This window comes from Centruroides vittatus, unplaced genomic scaffold (genome assembly GCF_030686945.1).
Source record: "Centruroides vittatus isolate TY-2023 unplaced genomic scaffold, ASM3068694v2 contig_4, whole genome shotgun sequence".
Lineage (NCBI taxonomy): Eukaryota > Metazoa > Arthropoda > Arachnida > Scorpiones > Buthidae > Centruroides > Centruroides vittatus.
Window position 1 is genome coordinate 4378208 of NW_027122214.1, and position 19387 is coordinate 4397594.

At 30.1% G+C, this 19387-nt stretch overlaps 1 protein-coding gene across 3 annotated transcripts in view; it reads right to left on the bottom strand.

Annotated features, from left to right (window-relative positions):
* Window positions 1–1117: 1117 nt before the first annotated feature.
* Window positions 1118–19387, bottom strand: part of Camta (Calmodulin-binding transcription activator) — a 147014-nt gene continuing 128744 nt past the window's right edge. For all 3 annotated transcript variants that reach the window (XM_067271560.1, XM_067271559.1, XM_067271558.1), the window contains 2 exons: window positions 8180–8305; window positions 1118–4870 (listed from right to left, as the gene is read on the bottom strand). In XM_067271560.1, coding sequence (XP_067127661.1) covers window positions 8183–8305 — 123 coding nt within the window. In that variant the 3' untranslated portion in view covers window positions 1118–4870; window positions 8180–8182. The remainder of the gene's footprint in view (window positions 4871–8179; window positions 8306–19387) is intronic.

Below are 19387 nucleotides of genomic sequence, written 5' to 3' on the forward strand. Positions count from 1 at the left end.
TCATCAACATAATACAGATGATATAAACTTCACACAAAAATGGTAAGTTGTGATCATTATAAATAACTAGCAGTTAGGGCAAGAAATTAATTGTTGTCTGTTTTTAATTCTGGGATTATCCTGATCTACAAGACATCTCAGCTTGTGTCTGATTAGTCTCAAAGCTTTTAAATACTATCATAAATAACTTTTATATTGATAAGTTATTTTCAAACTTTCATAGCCAAAATACTGAAAAGTGCTTATAATCAAATAAGATTTTAACAGAAAAAGAATTTAATATTTGCATACTAAATAAATTACTTTTACCACATTTTACAAATATCAATATGCAAAGACTTCACAAAAAATTAGTTTCATATCTTAACTTTTAACAAGCAGTATATTTTGAACTTATCTACCCATTGATAGATTCAGAATTCATTTAGAAAACTTTGGAAGCTTTTAATCAGACATCATCCTTTCAAATAAAGCAGAAATATACTATAATATTTTTAATAATAATCAAAATTTATTTTGAGTATGACTTTATTCAGATAAAAAAAAAATATATATATATATTATGGATTAAAGAAGATATGAACATTTTAATCAGGTGATAAATCGGGTAATAGGGCATCGATACATCAAGGCACTGCATGACAAATTAGCTGTGCCATGCCATGCATTGTATCTGAATTTTGTGTACAATTATATTAAGTGAATAGATGAGAGAGAATTAAAAATTTCAGTTTACTAAAACTAAAATGTTCATTGCACAATATAGAACAGTAAAGAATACTGTGATAATAAGAACTATTGCTGATTTTGTTTTCTTTTTTTACAATGTTTGTATCATTTCTTTCTTTCATATATTTAACATTGTAAACAATTATTTAAACAAAAGTTTACAAAATTAAAAAAATTGAAGATACAAAATTACACATTTTGCATAAAATTATTAAGACTTTTATTGTATGAATTTAAAAAGAGCATATAATTCTTTTCTTTTAAACTATATGTTCTTTAAACTATATAATTTAGAATTAACAGACGAAAAAATATATATATAAATTCAAATCTAATGGATACCGAAGTCAGATCAACATATTACAAGTAGTAAAAAAAACAAAAAAACTTATTCACAATTTTAAAATAAAAATTTATTTCATGGAGGCAAATATATTTTTCAACTGACAGGAACTGAGGACTTTTTATTCAATTCTTTCTCTTATGAGGCACACCCGTTTAAGAACACTCCATTTTTCTTCTTTTTGCACTTCAAAAATATGGAATTTAATTTTTGTATATATAGATATATATATATATATATTTTAACTAAATATTTACAAGGAATGGACCCATAAAATAAATATAGATTAATATTTGAAATTCTACAATTATGGCTCCTTACTGGTGCCATAATTTTTATGTATAGTATATCATATACTACACTGATATATATGTATATATGTATGCATGTACAGTACACACACACACATATAATATATATATATATATATATATATATGTATCAATAACAAAAGGGATGGGAATTATACACCATTTGTAGAAGGGTAAAGAAACAAAGAACAATGTGCAATATGACTAGACATTTTATAACAAAGGAAGAAATTATAAATGGAGTATTTTTCGTTTGAATCGGCAAATATGATCAGCCGAATTACACGACGAGAAATGAATGAAGTAATATTGTTGATGGCAGAAACCGAAAGATAGCCTAAAATATTTACGGAATCACATTTAAATTTTCTTTACCTGGAGCACACATCGACTCCACCATTCTTGCTGCAATGGGAAGACGATAATGCTTTTAAAATCATGAGGAATAAATTTGAACAATTTACAGTCCACTTAAATCTTGTGTACATACTTTAGGCTAATAATCAGATTTCTGCAAATTTTGTAATTTTTTTTTAGTTTTAAAATTTCAACACAAAGAAATTTTTACAATAATATGAGAGAATTACTATTCTCTGTTAACTAACAGCATAGTAAGTCAAAGAACATTTAAAATGTTCTATCTATTATAATTAGTCACCAAAAACTGTCAATATAGAATCTTTTAGCAGCATTTGGTTTCAAACATTAAAACTTTTAAAAAGAAATATCTATTTGTTTACTACAGAGCATTAATTTTTCTAGAGTATTAACAATATTACTGATTACATTAAATATTTGCAAACTGATTATCTCCAAGTGATGATTCTACACACTGAGAAATTATACTGATATACTGCATTGAGCATTTGTACATGTTCTTTTCATACAGAGAGTACGGACAAAGTTAAAAAACACTTTCATAACTTATACAAACGGGACAAAATTTAAAAAAAAAAATTAATAATAAAAATAAAAACTGGAAAAAACAGCACATTTCTTGATTTACGGTCAAAATGGTATGAATTGCAAGCGTGCCACATAGCAGCTACACAGCATTATCTCTTGAGCGTATCTTATCACACTACCAAAATCAAGTGCTAAGCACTCATTAAAATCCATGTGGCAGCTTTCGTCACAAGTGTTGAAGAATAGAATAAACCTCTGAAAACAATCAACAATTATTTACAATAACAACTGTGGCAATTTGAGTGTTTGAAGGGCGTCTCCTAAAATGACTATTCCCATCAACACTTGTGTTTAATATTTTATGAGCTCAAAGAAGAAACGTAGCAATACGTGTCAATGTTAAAATTGCAATGTTAATACACATGATAAAATACAGATATTCCGAGAAAATTTGATGGGTGGCAGATGCTAGAGAGTTGAGTAAGGTTTTTTCTTTTTTTTCTTTTTTTTTTTATAAATTGCAACAATACAGCAGCAGTTAAAGTTGATTCTCTCCAAGCATATACTACACACCTAAGTAGCATTACTGGTAATACAACAGATGAAAGTTAAGTAATATTTTATGAATAACATATTTAGTTTTTTTTTAATTGTCACTAGTTTTATTTGGAAAGAGAAGTCAGTAAAAACTTGCCTTGTTCATTCAAAGTCAACAATTTCTTCAGGATTATTTAGAAATTAATTTCATTTTACTAATATGTCTGGAAAATTAAATGACCCTATTTTAAAATCACAGTTCGTACAATTTATTTTATTTATTTATTTTATATATATAATAAAGCAATGACTACGTCACTACCACTAACAAAAGTATTTTGGGCAGTCATCTTATATTTATAATTTGTAGGATGAATCACCCAAAATACAATCATTATAATGCCAACAATACTGATTAAATTTTAAAAAGAAAATACTTTTTAATAAAATACAATGGCAACAACATCAAATATGCCACTAACACAGAAAAATAACAAAAAAAATACTTAATAATAAATATATTTTAAATATTTAACAGCAATGAAAACATTAAGAGGAGAGTAATGCTTAGCAACTTGTTAAACATTTTTTCCCTTTTTAAACTTTCAATCAGATCTATAATATAATGTTCAAGCAAATGATAACAATCCTGGCATGCACGTGTTTTAATGCAATAAATAATCAAAATGCATAAAAAAAAAGATTCAATGGAAACTAAAAATCTCTAAAATAAAATAAAAGAGTAATGTGGAATGTATCAGTCAGGGAGAAGCTCCAAAAAAATTATTTTTGGACTGATCTACCTTAACTAAATTCAATTATAATACATTTCCATATGATGATAAATTTCTCTCTTTGAAAAACTAGTCACAATAGAATAATAAAAATATTACTATCTATACGAATGCAACCAAAAAAATATCACTATTTGTTTCTTAACTGTACAATTGATCATACAGGGTGATATCTGTACAGTGATTTTTTATTGGAGGCTTTTCTTGAAAATATTTCATTTTACTAAAAATGCCAAATATACATAGTTTCCATTTGTGTGTATGTGTATATATATTTATTTATATATACGTATATATACGATATATATAATGAAGAAAAATTAGCTGCAGTTATATTTTGCTCTAAATTTCCTCCTGTTAAAAGAATATTTATTCATACTAATAAAACGATTGCTTTGGAAATTGCCAAAGGATTAAAAATGAAAACAGTAGTCCATAAAATAAATAGAAAGATATTTACCATGACATTTTGCTGCTTTTTTAAAAAACAAATCATGACTTTGAATAAATTTCTCATGAAATTTCTGAGCTGCATGATATGTTTACTCCTTAAAACTTACGGTATGCAAATGATATGATAAACTTTTAAAATAATAAAGAACTATATATTTTTAGTTTGAAGTTAAATTAATTGATTTTGTTCATAATTCAAATATAGAGAATAACAATAAATAACAGTAAGTCCACAAGATATGTTTATCAATAACTTATCACACTAAACGAATGAAAAAAGTAAAACTGAACAAGTGAACAACTGACACAGCAGATAAATGTCATTGCATATAATAGCACTATGAGAACTTTCATTGTAACAAAAAATTATTTTTGGCAGAATATCATTCATTGAAACAAATTCTTGGAATTGGCTGTTTCATGAACACATAACAGTCAACTTATAGCACGTTAATCTCCCACATTTTCCTGAGACATTTTCTTCATCCGACATTATCTACAGCTGATCTTGCAAAATAAGCTCATCATTGTTGACTTCAGTTATTAAATATATTATGTTTACTAGTAGAAAGAGCAATATATGCCATTAAGACACCCCACAAAGAAATGTAAATGGGTGATTATTCACACTAAAGTCTGAACGATTCATTGTTTTTCGTATTCTCATTCTTGATTCAAACGTATACATTTCCTTGCCTTAAAGCACTTTCTTCGCCAGTGCTGGTTAAAACTTGTATCAGTTTTTATTACTATTATTTTTTTGACTCTTCATTATTGTCTATCAGATGCCTTCATAACTAAATGAAAAATTAATCAAAACTGTAATTAATTATAAATTTTCAATTTTGTCATATTAATAAATACTTAAGACCAAATAGTTGTTTACAGAAAAATCTTAAGTTAATAATATATATAAATAAGAATAATTATTGCTACAAGATATTTCTTATTCATTTACAAATTGCAACTGTAAATGTTTAGAACTGTGTAAAACATGATCATCATACTCAAATATCATGAAAGTAATTGTTATTTATTCTAAAATTAAAATGTATATTATTCTAATCTGTCAACTGTTTAATTTTATATTCTATTTTGTGACATGTATCTAAATTCTACTTGGTGTGTTGTTGCTGGGTTAAATTAATATAAGAAAATATTTCTAAAAATATAAATAAATGAATATCTTGATTACTTAAACTTTGCAGTTATTTTCATGATATTTAAGTAAATGTTAATTTAAATAAATCAATTACTTAAAAATATCTGTTTGGTCATCATGCATCATCAAAGACTATAAATAAAAAGCATTATCTATTTATAGTAACACAAGGAATTCACTAGAATTCCACTGCACATTGTATTAATATAAAATTTTTATGGTATCAAAATTTTGTAACATTTATATATTTATAAACAAACCAGAAATAAAATATCTGCAAATCAAAAATAAACATGTCACAAAATAAAACAATCATAAATCTTTGCATTAATATTGGGCAAATTTTGAAGATAATTATTTAAAAAACAGTACTTATTCTTTTCCCAAGCATAAAATAATATAAAAGATTTAAGTAATTGCTCTTCATTGCATCAGTAAAGGAAAAAGTTATTTTGATCTATTACTACAACTTTTTTTATGGTTTCTTATAATTTGAGTTATAAAACATGTATCTTTAAAAATAAACTTTTGAATTAAACAGAAAAACCTCAAATGAAATATATCTACAAATTTTAATTAAAGAAGAAAAAATTTACAAATTAATATTTTTATGCTGATTACTCAATTTATAGAAATTGAGTTGAAGATATTTTCTGTTTATTAAAATTATTTTTGGAAAGATTATAATTCAGGAAAAATGTAAACTATATATCATCGTATACTAATAACAAAATGATTTTTCTCAGTTGGATTATGACAGGAAAGCAATAATTACACTACCCAACAAAAATTTTTTAATATCTCTAGCATTAAAAGATTTTCATATCACCACAAGGATCAAAAGTTATACAACACATCTTTGTGTAATGGTGTATATGCAAATAGAATGTAGACATAGCACATGTATCTGTAGAAAACATTCTAAGATGGTTCTACTTATTTACACCATTTTGAATATCACCAGATGTATCAGGATAGGAATCTACATTTTTATGAGAAATTCAAACCATACTTTGATCCTATAAGATATCAAAAGATCTGCACTAAAAGTGGCTGTTCTACAAGCTAAATGTGGCTTTTATTCATATTAATATTTAATTATATTCAAGTTTTATAACACACAGTAAAATGAAAATAGAGCAAGCAATTATTTATTGTAACATTGTCACAATACCGAGCTGCAATTTTTAATCATATTCTTAATTTATTCAATTTAAAATATATGTTTCCCACTCAATTTGTAATGTCTTGCCAGTCATGTATGTAACTCCATTCAGAAAAATTTTTGAATTGAATTCACATCACTTCTGGTCTAGAATGGAAGTTTGTATGTAGTCGATTGTGGCCTCCTGCCCCCAAACTATCCATATCTGGTCTTGACTTTCATCTATCTAACATTGTTCTCAAGATTAAAGTTGGACAGACAGACAGTTGGACGACAGTTGGCACTTATAAATTACATTTTTTTCAAACTGCAGCCCAATAAAAATAAAAAATAAATTAGAAGATGCACCACTTGTCTTTTTGACAATTAGCAAATCTGTGAAGGCAGATTCCTATTTTAGCCAACTATACTCATTTCAAATAGCAAAAATTACTGTAGTGTGGCCATCAGCCATATTGTTTTCTTGTTTAGTTCATAAGTTGTAAATACATATATATATATTTTTTATCTTCCTTCTTCCTTCATTCTATTCTCTTATTTCCGTTCCTTTCTCCTTTGTCTCAACAACCTGACCGTTATCGCTGGAGGGCAGGATTACCCCTCCTGAGTAAGAACAAAAAAAGGAGAAGACGCCCTGAAGGCTAAGTGGTGGAACAAGGAACACTTTTCTACTGGACCTCGAGAAGGACGGAAGTGTGAGCCAGCGATCGATGAGAAACGGGAAAGATTGAAAGGAGGCTACAGGACCGTCGAGGTCAAAGGAATATAGACACAAAACCGAGGGAGCACAGAGGGAATCGAAAAACGTCGAGGGCAGACAGCCGGACAAGGAAAAAGAGAGAAAAACGGCTGCTATTGTGGAAATACACTCCAGCGAAAATACCGATCAACGTAGACCCGGGTACCTTCCATCTGTTTCTATATACTTTCCGTCTTTCCTAAATCTATCTGTTTCCCCTTTCCTTTTTAGTTTTTAAGGTAGATATAAGTTTAGTTTTCAGTCGGGTGTAAAAAGTTTGTGTTACGAGCGCAGGTGTGATTCTTTGTACGTGGTGACCCCCCTTCCTCAGTGAAGTTATTCCAGTTGGGATCATTTGTAATTAGAAAAGAAAAGAACCATGTTCCGGAGGAGAAATAAAAGAACTTTTAATTGTGTAACAGTCTGTGTTCATACTTGTAACGTGCATTCACGGGTTTACAAGCCTCTCTCCACGAACAACCACAGTAGTCTGTCTGATTACAATTACAATAGATTCTTATTAAATTCTGGAGATTAATATAATTTGTTCAATGTAAATGAAAATTTATTTTATTTGAATATCATCTGTTCTCAATAAACTGATCCAAGCCTAGCAACAAAGCTCAGTTCCGGTTTAGAAACACTATCGGTTTCATATTTCAACTGTTTGTTTTACTTCACTGAGAGTGCTTTCTGTGGTATTAATTCCTAATATTGGTAGTGTTATATCATCTACTTTACATTATTTAATAAATACACAAATAACTGATGTAAGGCTTCAATACCTGAAAACTAACATGTGACATTTTCATGCTGAATTTTAAAATGCAGACATCAGAATTGATAAGAAATCCCCCTTTATTTTCTTGGAGGTAAAAACCATGTTTTTTTATGTAATTTTAGTACTTATTCAAAATATAACATTTTAAACATGCCACATCAAATTATTCACAATAAATATTTAACTGAACTGAACATTTAAAACAAATACTTAAATGATAATTTCTCATTTAAATTAATTAAAAAGAAAATTGTTTTACTTTTTAGTGGTTCCATCCACTCTGTTCATAAGTTGTTCCTGGGATTTTTGGTGCAGAGCCGGTTGATTCGCTGGTTCCACTACTAGCTTCTCTTTTTCGGCTGCTAATGCACGTTCTTTCTGAACTCTACAAATTTATTAAGAAATTCCATCATTATTAAATTTATATATAGTCATTTTTACACCAATATTTTATTTGAACCACAGAATAATTTTATTTAAAAAGTTTAATTATGTAATGTATGAATAATTGTATATATGTGGTACGATCCAAAAGTTCGGGGAATGCAGTAATCTATGACAACAAAAGCATGTATTTGTAGTTACAGCGTATGAAATAGATTCTACCAAACCACCTCTATGAGTTCAGGTTAATTTCACCCATGTCATGTGATTAAACCGCAAGCGCTGCTGTTTTTTTCCGGAGATAGTTATCTTTGTTCTGCGACGTAATCAAAATGGAGTTTCAAGAACAACCTCCAACATTAAATTTTGTCAGCGTTTAGGTAAAACACCTACGAAGATTTTAAAATTGCTAAGAAAGGTGTACGGTGATTCTACGGTGAAAGGTCACGGTGAAGTCGAAATGTTAGAGGTTGTTCTTGAAACTCCACTTTGATTACAGAGATAGTTACCTTTGTCCTGCGACGTATAAACAGCAGCGCTCGCGGTTTAATCACATGACATGGGTGAAATTAACCTGAACACGTAGAGGTGGTTTGGTAGAATCCATTTCATATGCTGTAACTTCAAATACATGCTTTTGTTGTCATAGATTACTGCATTCCCCGAACTTTTGGATTGTACCACGTACATTAATAACAACAAAGTTACTTGACTATATTAAAAGACTAATATAAAATCAATCAAATAGTAAAACAAATTGCTTTTTTATACAAATACCATAACCCTAGTAAGACTTCCTTATTTTCAAAAAATTTAAAAACAATTTTTCAAATGATATTGTAATTGGTTATGAAATTTTTTGATGTCATAAGAATAGACAAAGAACATGCTAAATAGAAATTATTTTACGGTGGTGGTCTGACACTATAACAATGGAAATAATTCAAAATTATCAGCTTAAAAATATATAACATTGAAGAGGAATAATTATTTATATTGTTTATAAAAATAAAATCAAAGAATCTTGAGTAGATGACAATATTAATATTAATTTCATAACAAAAAACAATTATTTTAAATTTTGAATACCTCAGATGGTTAAATTCCTGAATTATACTTGAATATAGCTATTTTTTGATTTTGTTGTGCTAATTTCACTATGAACTTAGAAGGACAGACTTTTAGCCCTTGATTATTAAAACAATTTCATAAAAAAATCATAACACAGTACGAAAAAAATGTCAAACATAATGAAATTAAATATAAAAAAACCTGCTAATATGAAATAAATATCTGTATATTTTGTACTTTATCAAAAATTAAAAAAAGCATTAGAGAATTTGGTTAAAGTTTACCTAGGGAACCCCAACAGCCGCACTTCCAGAATCTCAATAGCATTTGCGATTAGAATGCGAATTTTTAATTTTCATGGGCTCCAGGATGCATGTTCTAATCTAACCTAACCTATTCTAATAAATTACCAAATTATTCGTTTCTTCTGTTTGCTGGAATCAGGGAACATCATCTAACCTAACCTAACCAATTCTATTCCATAATAAATTACCAATAATTTGGTAATTTATTAGGATAGATTAGGTTAGATTAGAACATGCATCCTGGGGCCCATGAAAATTAAAAATTCACATTCTAATCGCAAATGCTATCGAGATTCTGGAAGTGCGCCTGTTGGGGTTCCCTAGGTAAACTTTAACCGAGAATTCTAGTATTATGAACAAAAGAGATTATTATTAATTTTTCTATTTTAATCAATTTAATTTGTAAATTATATCACTTATGTAAATATCTAAGCCTAAATTACAAAATTGCCAAATATTAACTGCCAGAGTAATTTCAGCCTAGAACTTTGCTGCTATTAATAATCAAGACATAGTAATTTGGTCCAAAGAAGAGGTAAGTTGTTAGGTATCCCGTACTAAATTTAATAATTTAAAATATTTTGGAAAGAAAAGGGCAATTTGAATAGGGTTTGAACCCAAAACTTTGCTTACCATGAAGATGCACTACTAATTAAAGTATCAGATCTTTCCTTCCAGATCAATTAATAATTAAGAGTAATAATTTTACAGGTCACCCACTGCACTGACTGAGGATGATTTTGACAACAATCCACCAACCATATATGATTTTGTACGATTTCATATTTATTTTTAATTGGTCTGGAAACAAAGATCAGCCAGATGTCAAATTGCCTAACTGGTAACATCTGCATAGTAAGTAGAATATTCTAAATTCTAGAAAACCTAATTTTTGAATTAATATAATTATTAAATTTAGTACAAAATGAGTTTTACCCATCAATCTTCATGTCAAAGTAATTTGTATTGGTTATTATTGTAGCCACATTCTAGTCCACAACGATTACATAACACATTTAAGCAAGGCTGATTTTTTGCCAGAACACACCAGTATGCCATACCAAAAAAAGTGCCTATATAATCAGTACACAGTATTGGCAGTTGCTCAGTAGAAAAAATTCTAAATGTTCAGGAATGAAATATGGTGCCTGGCATGATAAAAATAAACAAACTGAACTGGATCACTATCACCACAATAAATGCTACTGGCCAATTGGAGATAACAAAAAAAAAACAAATGATCCATATGCTTTTTACATCATTGGGTACATCTTTCAATGAAAAAACAATAATTCACTGTATTGTATTGTCTGTCTCTGCTATGTTCTTGTTAAGAGACAAGGTATGGAGAAGTGCTAATGACAATATTTTGAAAGAAAAAGACAATAATGTGGTTATTAAAAGGGTATTTAGCAGTTGACACTCTTTCCTGTTTCTTGTTATGGATTTAAAGTGGAAACAAATATAAAAAAACATTTGAAAAATATTATAAATGCTGTAATATTAATGTATTCATTTATAAAAAAAATAAATAAATAATTAGTAAAATTAAACATTGTTTTTAGTTAGTTACATTTTTCCTAAAATCACAAGTTTTTTAATCATCATGTGTGTGTACTGGCAATAAATTTTTTTACAAAAAGAACACTATTATTTAAACATCATTATTTTCAAACATTTCATTTAGGTCCATACAGTTTATACAAATTAGAAAAGCAATAAACTAACAGAATTAGTAGATAATAAAACATCAGTACAAGTACTATATAGTGATAAACTTATGAAAATATTAAAGAAGAAAATATTCATAATATTCCAAAGAATTCCACAGCTGTAGAGAAGATGACCAAAAACTCATTCCTACTGGAAATGAAATCACATTTCAAGAAGGGATGGATTTTTGGTACACTGTAGAAAGATTTTAACTTTACTTTTGAGCAAGTTTCCTTAATATATACAGGGTGGCCTAAATAAATTTACAGCTCAATATTTGTTATTCAATCAATGTTTGAAAATAATTTTTTTGTTAGTGGTTAAGTTACAAAAGATGCTATTAAATCAGCTAAAGAACTCCTATGTACTCTCTTGAGGGAATTGGGGATTAACTCAAAATTCAAATGGAACTATATAAAATTAATGTATTTGGATTCTAAACTAAAAAGACATCAACTTTTAGGTGATGCCCTTTAATCTGGAAGATTTTCTTACATTACATTTTCTAAAAAAAAAAAAAAAAGCATTATGTAAAGTAGAAACTAACAGTTAATAAAATAGTTCAGACATTGTAAGACTGGAATACAGTATGTCAGAAAAAAAAAAAATCATCATGCAAAAAGCTGATAAAAGTAGATCAATGGTAATGTTGAAAGAAGAGAAATGCAAAGCCCTTTTAAACCAATATATCAGAGAAACTTGCTGCAAACAGATTGAAAATAACTACGTTGACGAATTTCATAGACACATCATTAAACTCACACATACAGCACGTGCCAAAAAATTAAAAATTGACAAGATGGTTATGACTTCTGATACCCCTAAACTATTTGCGTTCACAAAGATCCACAAGCCAGGCAACACTATGTGACCCATTGTTGGTAAGGCTAAATCACTTACTAGGCTTTTAGAAAAACAAAATACACAATTTATTCAGAGCATTTAAAAACCTACAGCTTCTCCATTTGTAACTCAGAGCAACTTATTAATGAATTGAGACAACTCCAAGTAACACAAAATGTTTATATTAAAACATTATACTTTGTATCATTATACCCCTCCATTCACTTACATCCATGTTTTTGCATGCTTAGAGATTATTAGAAAAAACAGTATTACCTTCATTCCTTTCTAGCATTATCTATATCAGTGTTTCCCAAAGTGGGGCGTACGCCCCACAGGGGGGCAATTTGCTGGTTGGAGGGGGGCAATTTGAGAATTGACATGACATAATTTACCCCCTTCGCTATGAGCTTTTTTAACGCAACGCTTTAGGTGACAAATAATATGAAAAAGCAATTTTTTAAATAGAGGACTTTAATTATTTATAATAATTTTTAAGATGGTATCAAAACTTAAACTATGTTATTAGAGTCCACAAGTACTGTAACTTTTCAGCTTTTCCCTTTGCTGTATCTCTTGTCGCAGAAATCTTGTATCTCTTAAAGTCGCTAAGTAACAACGTTTTTGCAAAATTTTTCTAAGAATTTAACTCTTATATTTTTAACACCTATATGTCGTAATATTTTTAATTGTCTGTCATTTATATGATTAAATGAATTTATTGATACATGTTGTATAAATATAATTTTTATGTATTGAATAATTTTTGTTTATTTTTTAAACATTTAACTTTTTATATAAGTTTTTAAAGTTTAAAACTATTGATAATATTTATAAACTAATAAACTGTGCTATTTTTGTTAGTTTGAATATCTCTAATAGGAGTGTCTTTGATAAAGGAGTCCATAAGAATTTAATTCCCGCAATCTAATCTTCTGTAATCTTCAGGGCTTGCGTTTATCCCTAGTATTACTTGCGGCAAAATGTATATCTACACAAAAACAATTTTTTCTTAATTTACGTTTACTCTGTCACATTGAATTATTTTTACAAAATTTTATTTTTTTAGCCCATAAAAAATGAGTGGAACAACAAAAAAGAAAGTTCGTCAATATTCAGAGGAATATCTGAAATATGGATTCATACCAGCAGTTAATGATGAGAGGATGCCGTTTTGCTTAATATGCCAGCAATGTTTGACAAACGAATCTATGAAATTGGGTCGGCTTGAAGCACATTTGAAGGCCAAACACAAGGACTATATTAATTCAGATTTAAGTTTCTTCAAAACATTGAAGGAAAAGTTTGAGAAAAGGATGACAATTACTTCAATATTCACGTCTAGAAATGTAACAAATAGTCGTATCCAAGAGGCTAGTTACCAAATCTCTTTGTTAATTGCTAAATCAGGGAAGAGCCACACAATAGGGGAGAATCTAATAAAGCCCTCTATTTCTGCTTTTATGAAAACCATTTTAGAAAAAGATGACGAGGATGTAGTAGCAATGCCTCTTAGTAACAATACTGTCAGCCGAAGGATCGACGAGATGGGCAATGACATTGAAAAACAACTTGTTTTGAAACTAAAAACCAGAAATTTTTCTGTGCAGATGGACGAGTCAACTCTAAGAGACAGTGAGGCCGTTCTTATCACTTATGTTAGATATATTGAACGTGGACAGTTTGCAGAAGAAATGCTATTTTGTAAACAATTAGAAAGCACTACCAAATCGAGAGACATTTACAACATATTCAAATGCTACTTGGATGACAATGAGATCCCCATGAAGAATGTTATTTCGTGTGTCTGCAGATGGTGCCCCCAATATGATGGGCAAGAAACATGGTTGTTTACAATTGATGAAAGCTGATAATCCAGAAATGACCCTTATTCACTGCGTTATTCATAAAGAAAACTTGGTGGCTAAAAACATGTCTCCTATCCTCCATGAAACACTAAATGCAGTTATCAAATGCATTAACTCGATAAAAGCCAGCGCTAAAACCGAGCGCTTATTTAAGCTATTTTGTGAGGAGCAAAATGAAGACCATGTACGATTGTTACTACACACTGAAGTAAGGTGGCTATCAAAAGGGAATTGTTTAAAACGATTTAATGAGTTGTTTGATTCGCTTAAAAAGTTTTTAATTGATAAGCCTGAAATGAAGTTCTTATTGACAACAAATGGCAAAGCATATGTAAGTTACTTAGCCGATATTTTTGAGAAGCTAAATATATTGAACAAGCAACTACAAGGACCAAGCAAAACACTGGTCGATGCCAAAGCAAAAATATTTGGTTTTGTTAAGAATCTAGAATTAAGTCAGAAACACTTAAGTAACAGAAATTTTGAACAGTTTCATTGGCTCAACAAGTGTAATGTTTCTGACTCTGCAATACTTGAAATTGTTAATCATTTAAAAATTTTAATTACGGATTTTAAAGAGAGATTTGCTGATTTAAAAGAAATGAATTTTCCGACATGGATGGTGCAACCAGGTTTGGTGGATTTAGCTGATATATCCAATCTGCAATATCAAGAAGAACTCGCGGAGTTGCAAAGTGACGAATCTGTAATAACTCTATTTAATATTAAAGGTGCGATGGCATGGCTTTGCGATGAAACAGAAGAAAAATACCCCAATACCACAAAATGTGCAAGAAAACTCTTATTACCGTTTCCATCTTCATATCTAGCTGAATGTGGCTTTAGAGCTGTGAGTGATTTGTTGACTAAAAAAAGAAATCGTCTGGATATAACACAACGTGGAGATTTGAGACTTACGCTAACTAAGCTTGAGCCAGGTATAAAATCGCTGTGTAAAAAGCATCAAGTCCACAAATCACATTAAATTAAGTTTTAAAAATATCTTATTTTTATTTATTAAAAGTTCGTTTCTTTGTTTTGACAACAGTTGTAAGAAATCGCTTTCAAAATTATCATTCATATTACTAAAAAGAACAAAAATAAATTTTTAACTAAAATTATTATATGGGGGGACATGATGATTTTAGAAATGTTAAAGTGGGGCGTGGCCTAAAAAAGTTTGGGAAACACTGATCTATATTATGTATATTGACGATATTTTTATAATATGGAAAACAAAATCAAATATAGTAGGCTTCTTAGAACAAATGAACAACAACCTATATGGGCTTTCTGTACAATTAGACCAAGCCAACAATTCAAAGGTACACTTTTCGGATCTCAATATCAGCATTATAAGTGGATTTATCCATACAAATATTTATTATAAACCATCACACCTTCCATTATTTATACATGCAAACTCCCACGACCCATACATTTACAAAATAGCTGCATTTAGATCTCTAACCAAACTTGCTTTTACCCACTGCACAAATTACAAAATCACACGAAAAGAACTAAAGCATTTGGAGGATATAGCCACAAAACATGGTTACCAAAAACACCTTATTTTGTAATTCAGCTAATGCATATTACATATTAGCTAATCCAACAGGGGTACTTGTTCTATGCCCACTAACAATATACCACAGATGGGAAACATACACAACATGCACCACATTATTCTAGATTATATCATCATCATGATAAGCTTATATAAAGAAATTGCTTGACTGAAAGGTGATAGATTAACTTGTAAACATGTTCTTACTGTATAAAATATCCTTAGAAACAGAAAGGACAACACTGACATACTTTGGGTACCAAGAGTTTATAAGACTCCATTGAAACACAAGAGATTCGAGTGTGACCTTGAGTACATTGGCACCACCAAGTGATCACTCAAAATAAGGTTTGTGGAAACAGATATGATATTGATAAAAGAAAATGTAACACTGACCTATCCTAACGAGGTATGCCACAGACAACGATGTTCCAGTCTACCTGGACAAAGCTTCCATTATACAATGATCTAAACATGACGACCAAATCAAGATACTAGAGGCCCTTGAGATATTCAAATCTGAAAAGAAGGGCTTTTGCATAAATTTCAAGGATGAACAATGATTATTATATGCATGGCAATCTTTATACCAACAATGACAGATGTAAAAAAATTTGAGATTTGAGGGTTTGATGTCACACTGATCTTTTGTTTAAGCAAGAAAGGAAGATATTATCACAAAGGTTAATTATGTGTAGATTTCTTTATTTTTGTGAGCACTTTTGATGTTTTATAATTCGTCATCCTCAGGCAGAACATAAACTCGAATAGACCTTTCGAATTAAAACTAACAATATTTAGTCCTTTAGAACAAACCAAATTTAAAATAAAAATGTAAAAAATTTGAATTAAGGCATGCGTGATGACAATGCGCATGTGCCATATTGTGTTGAATAGGTGCCAAAAGCAGAGCTAGAGATGATGTTTTAATCTTTTATATAGTCTGACCCACATTGCAGGCAACTCAAGCATGGGGGAGTTGCACAATTTAATAATATGGTAAGGAGGGCCTCCTAAACATACACCAGGCTCCTCTGATCACAATACCTGAGCATTGCCACACAGTCTCACAGTGGGGTGTGTTGATGTTGTAACACCATTCTAGCCAGCTCAGTGTCACACCTTCCTGTCCCGATGGAATGCTGGTGTTCAGAGATGCGGCAACATAACATTCTAGTTGTCGCTCTTATGTAGTGAGTGCAAATGCCAAATGTGTTTTCTAATGGGATAGAGTATACCTCAGACTTCTCTAGTATGGAGGCAGCATCCCTGTTGTTGCATAGAAGCCTCCTGAGACTTGGTCGTTAGCTTAGAACCAAGACTTAGAGCTGGAGACTTAGAAGCATCCCTGTCGTTGCATGAGCCAATCACAGCCCAGCACACGGGCTGTGATTGGCTCATGTATTTAAGTGACTCGTACAACACGGATTCATATAACACGGAACTTATCTACTGTGTTATAGGGGGTGTCTACTGTATTTAACAAAACAAATATATTGAAATTATTGATTGTAAAAAGATTAAGACTTTTTAATCAGAATTTTGCTTTATTTTAAAATATAATTTGTTTTACTTTATGTAAGAAATTACAGTCAAACCTCTGGTTTCAAACTTAATTCATTTCTAGAAGTTTTAACTAAATATAAAAAACACTTTACCACTGGGGTATTTAAATTTCTTTACTAAATGTTTTTGAACTCTATTTATGAGCCCTCATCAGGTAAATTGTGTTCAAATTTGAACAACATAACATCAAACATTTCTTTACAAATTCTTTATAAAATGGAATTAACAAGAATATAGTTAATTAATTTTTTTAACATTAAAATCTTAAATTACTATTATAATAATAAACTATCTCCAAAAAATTAATACAATAACTTAACTAATTAATATTTAAAATTGACAACAGTTTTTTATATTTAGTTAAAATAGCAGCTGGGTTAGAATGGATTGTTCTATTAAGGCTCCTCCAGCAAAAAATATAGAAAATTGGTTATTGCGTTAATCAACACCAAACTTAAATTGGAAGTTCTTCAAGAATGTAAAGAGAACAGTTTTCCTGATGTCTATATAGAGGATTACACTCCCAAAGGAATACAGTTCTTTTTCACAAAGGCAATTTTTAATGTGAGAAACACCAAGTACTCCATATTTTCGAACTAATCAAGTTTGAAAATAAGATTTATTTTGAAGGCCCTAGACAATTGGAAGAAATAAATAGATGGGTTGTACTGTTAGCTGAAAAAGTAAGTATTAAACAGAAACAAAGTATGTTGAAAAGCTAAGGTGGACCTTGAAGAAACAAAGGAAGGGTCCACAATTAAAACCCGTGACATCCCATTTGTGGTTTGGAATAACATCAACATACCACATAGAATAAAAGCCACTTTAGAGAAAGGCCCGAATTTCATTCTAGGTGGAAACAACTTATGTAATTTGATCATCCCTGAAATGGAAAGAGAACTACAGGGCTTTTATACGACTAACCTCTATTCATACTGGCCAACTCTGCTGACTCTTGGTCATATAAAGCATCTACTTTCTGTGCACTTGTGGCTAGAGCTGACTCACATTGTATGCAGCTCTCAGATACTAACAATGAGCTAGAACAAGTGAAACATATTGCATCCAATCATGGGTACAGCCACTCATTTATCAACAATATAATGTCCACATATCAGGCCATGTCAATTAACACCAATACTAATGTTAACAACACAGAAGAGAAACGGGTAGTTCTAAGTTACGAACCATCCCTCCATCATATATACAAGAGAATGGCCAAGGATTTAAATATACACATAGCGTACAAAAGGAAACCCACAGTGCTCTGCCTTTTATCTAATGCAAAGGATGAAACTGAGGATGATAGAGCACCTGGAGTTTACTGCATCCCACTACAGGATGACAGGTTCAACAGGACACTAACCTACATTGGTTCCACATACAGATTATTACAAACCCAATTACGAAATCACAGGTATGACATGGCAAAAGAAAACAACAACATGGCCCTGGGCCAGTATGCCACTGAGCCTGGAATTTTCCCCTTATGGGAAGAGGATACCCTAATACACAGGGTGTTCGACAAACAACACTTAAAAACATTAGAGGCCGTGGAAATCTACATGGCCAACATAAGAGGAGCATGTATCAACACGGAGTGCATTCCCGTACCAACTGCATGGAAGTATTATTTAAACTCTTTAAAGAAATATATGTTGCTTAATATACGTCACAGCCAATGTTCAAAACTGATTTTAAAATTGTTTAAAAATTACACGTACAACACGGCAACATTCTATAAATAGAACAGTTATTTTTGTTTGACTTTTCCTGATGAAGGCCGATTAACGAGTGACCGAAAACATTCAAATGATGAATTTGGGTGTTTTGCTGGAAATTTGATGTTTAGGTGAGGACATATATATTGTTCCAGTTTATTTTGTGGTTTTTTAGAGACAAATAAAGATTATTTTAGCTAGAAAACTGTACTGCAAGCACAGATTTGTAAAAAGAAAAATATTGTAAAGAATAATATAAAAATAACTAAAAGATGGTTGCAAGAAGAACAGCTAATACTTACTAAAGTTGATAAAAGCAAATACTTGGTAGTTACAAAAAGGTCTACATGCTTAGAAGCATTAGAGAAGTATATTGAAGATACCTAATGTATTCCTATACATTGAAGTTAATGAAAACATATTCATCTG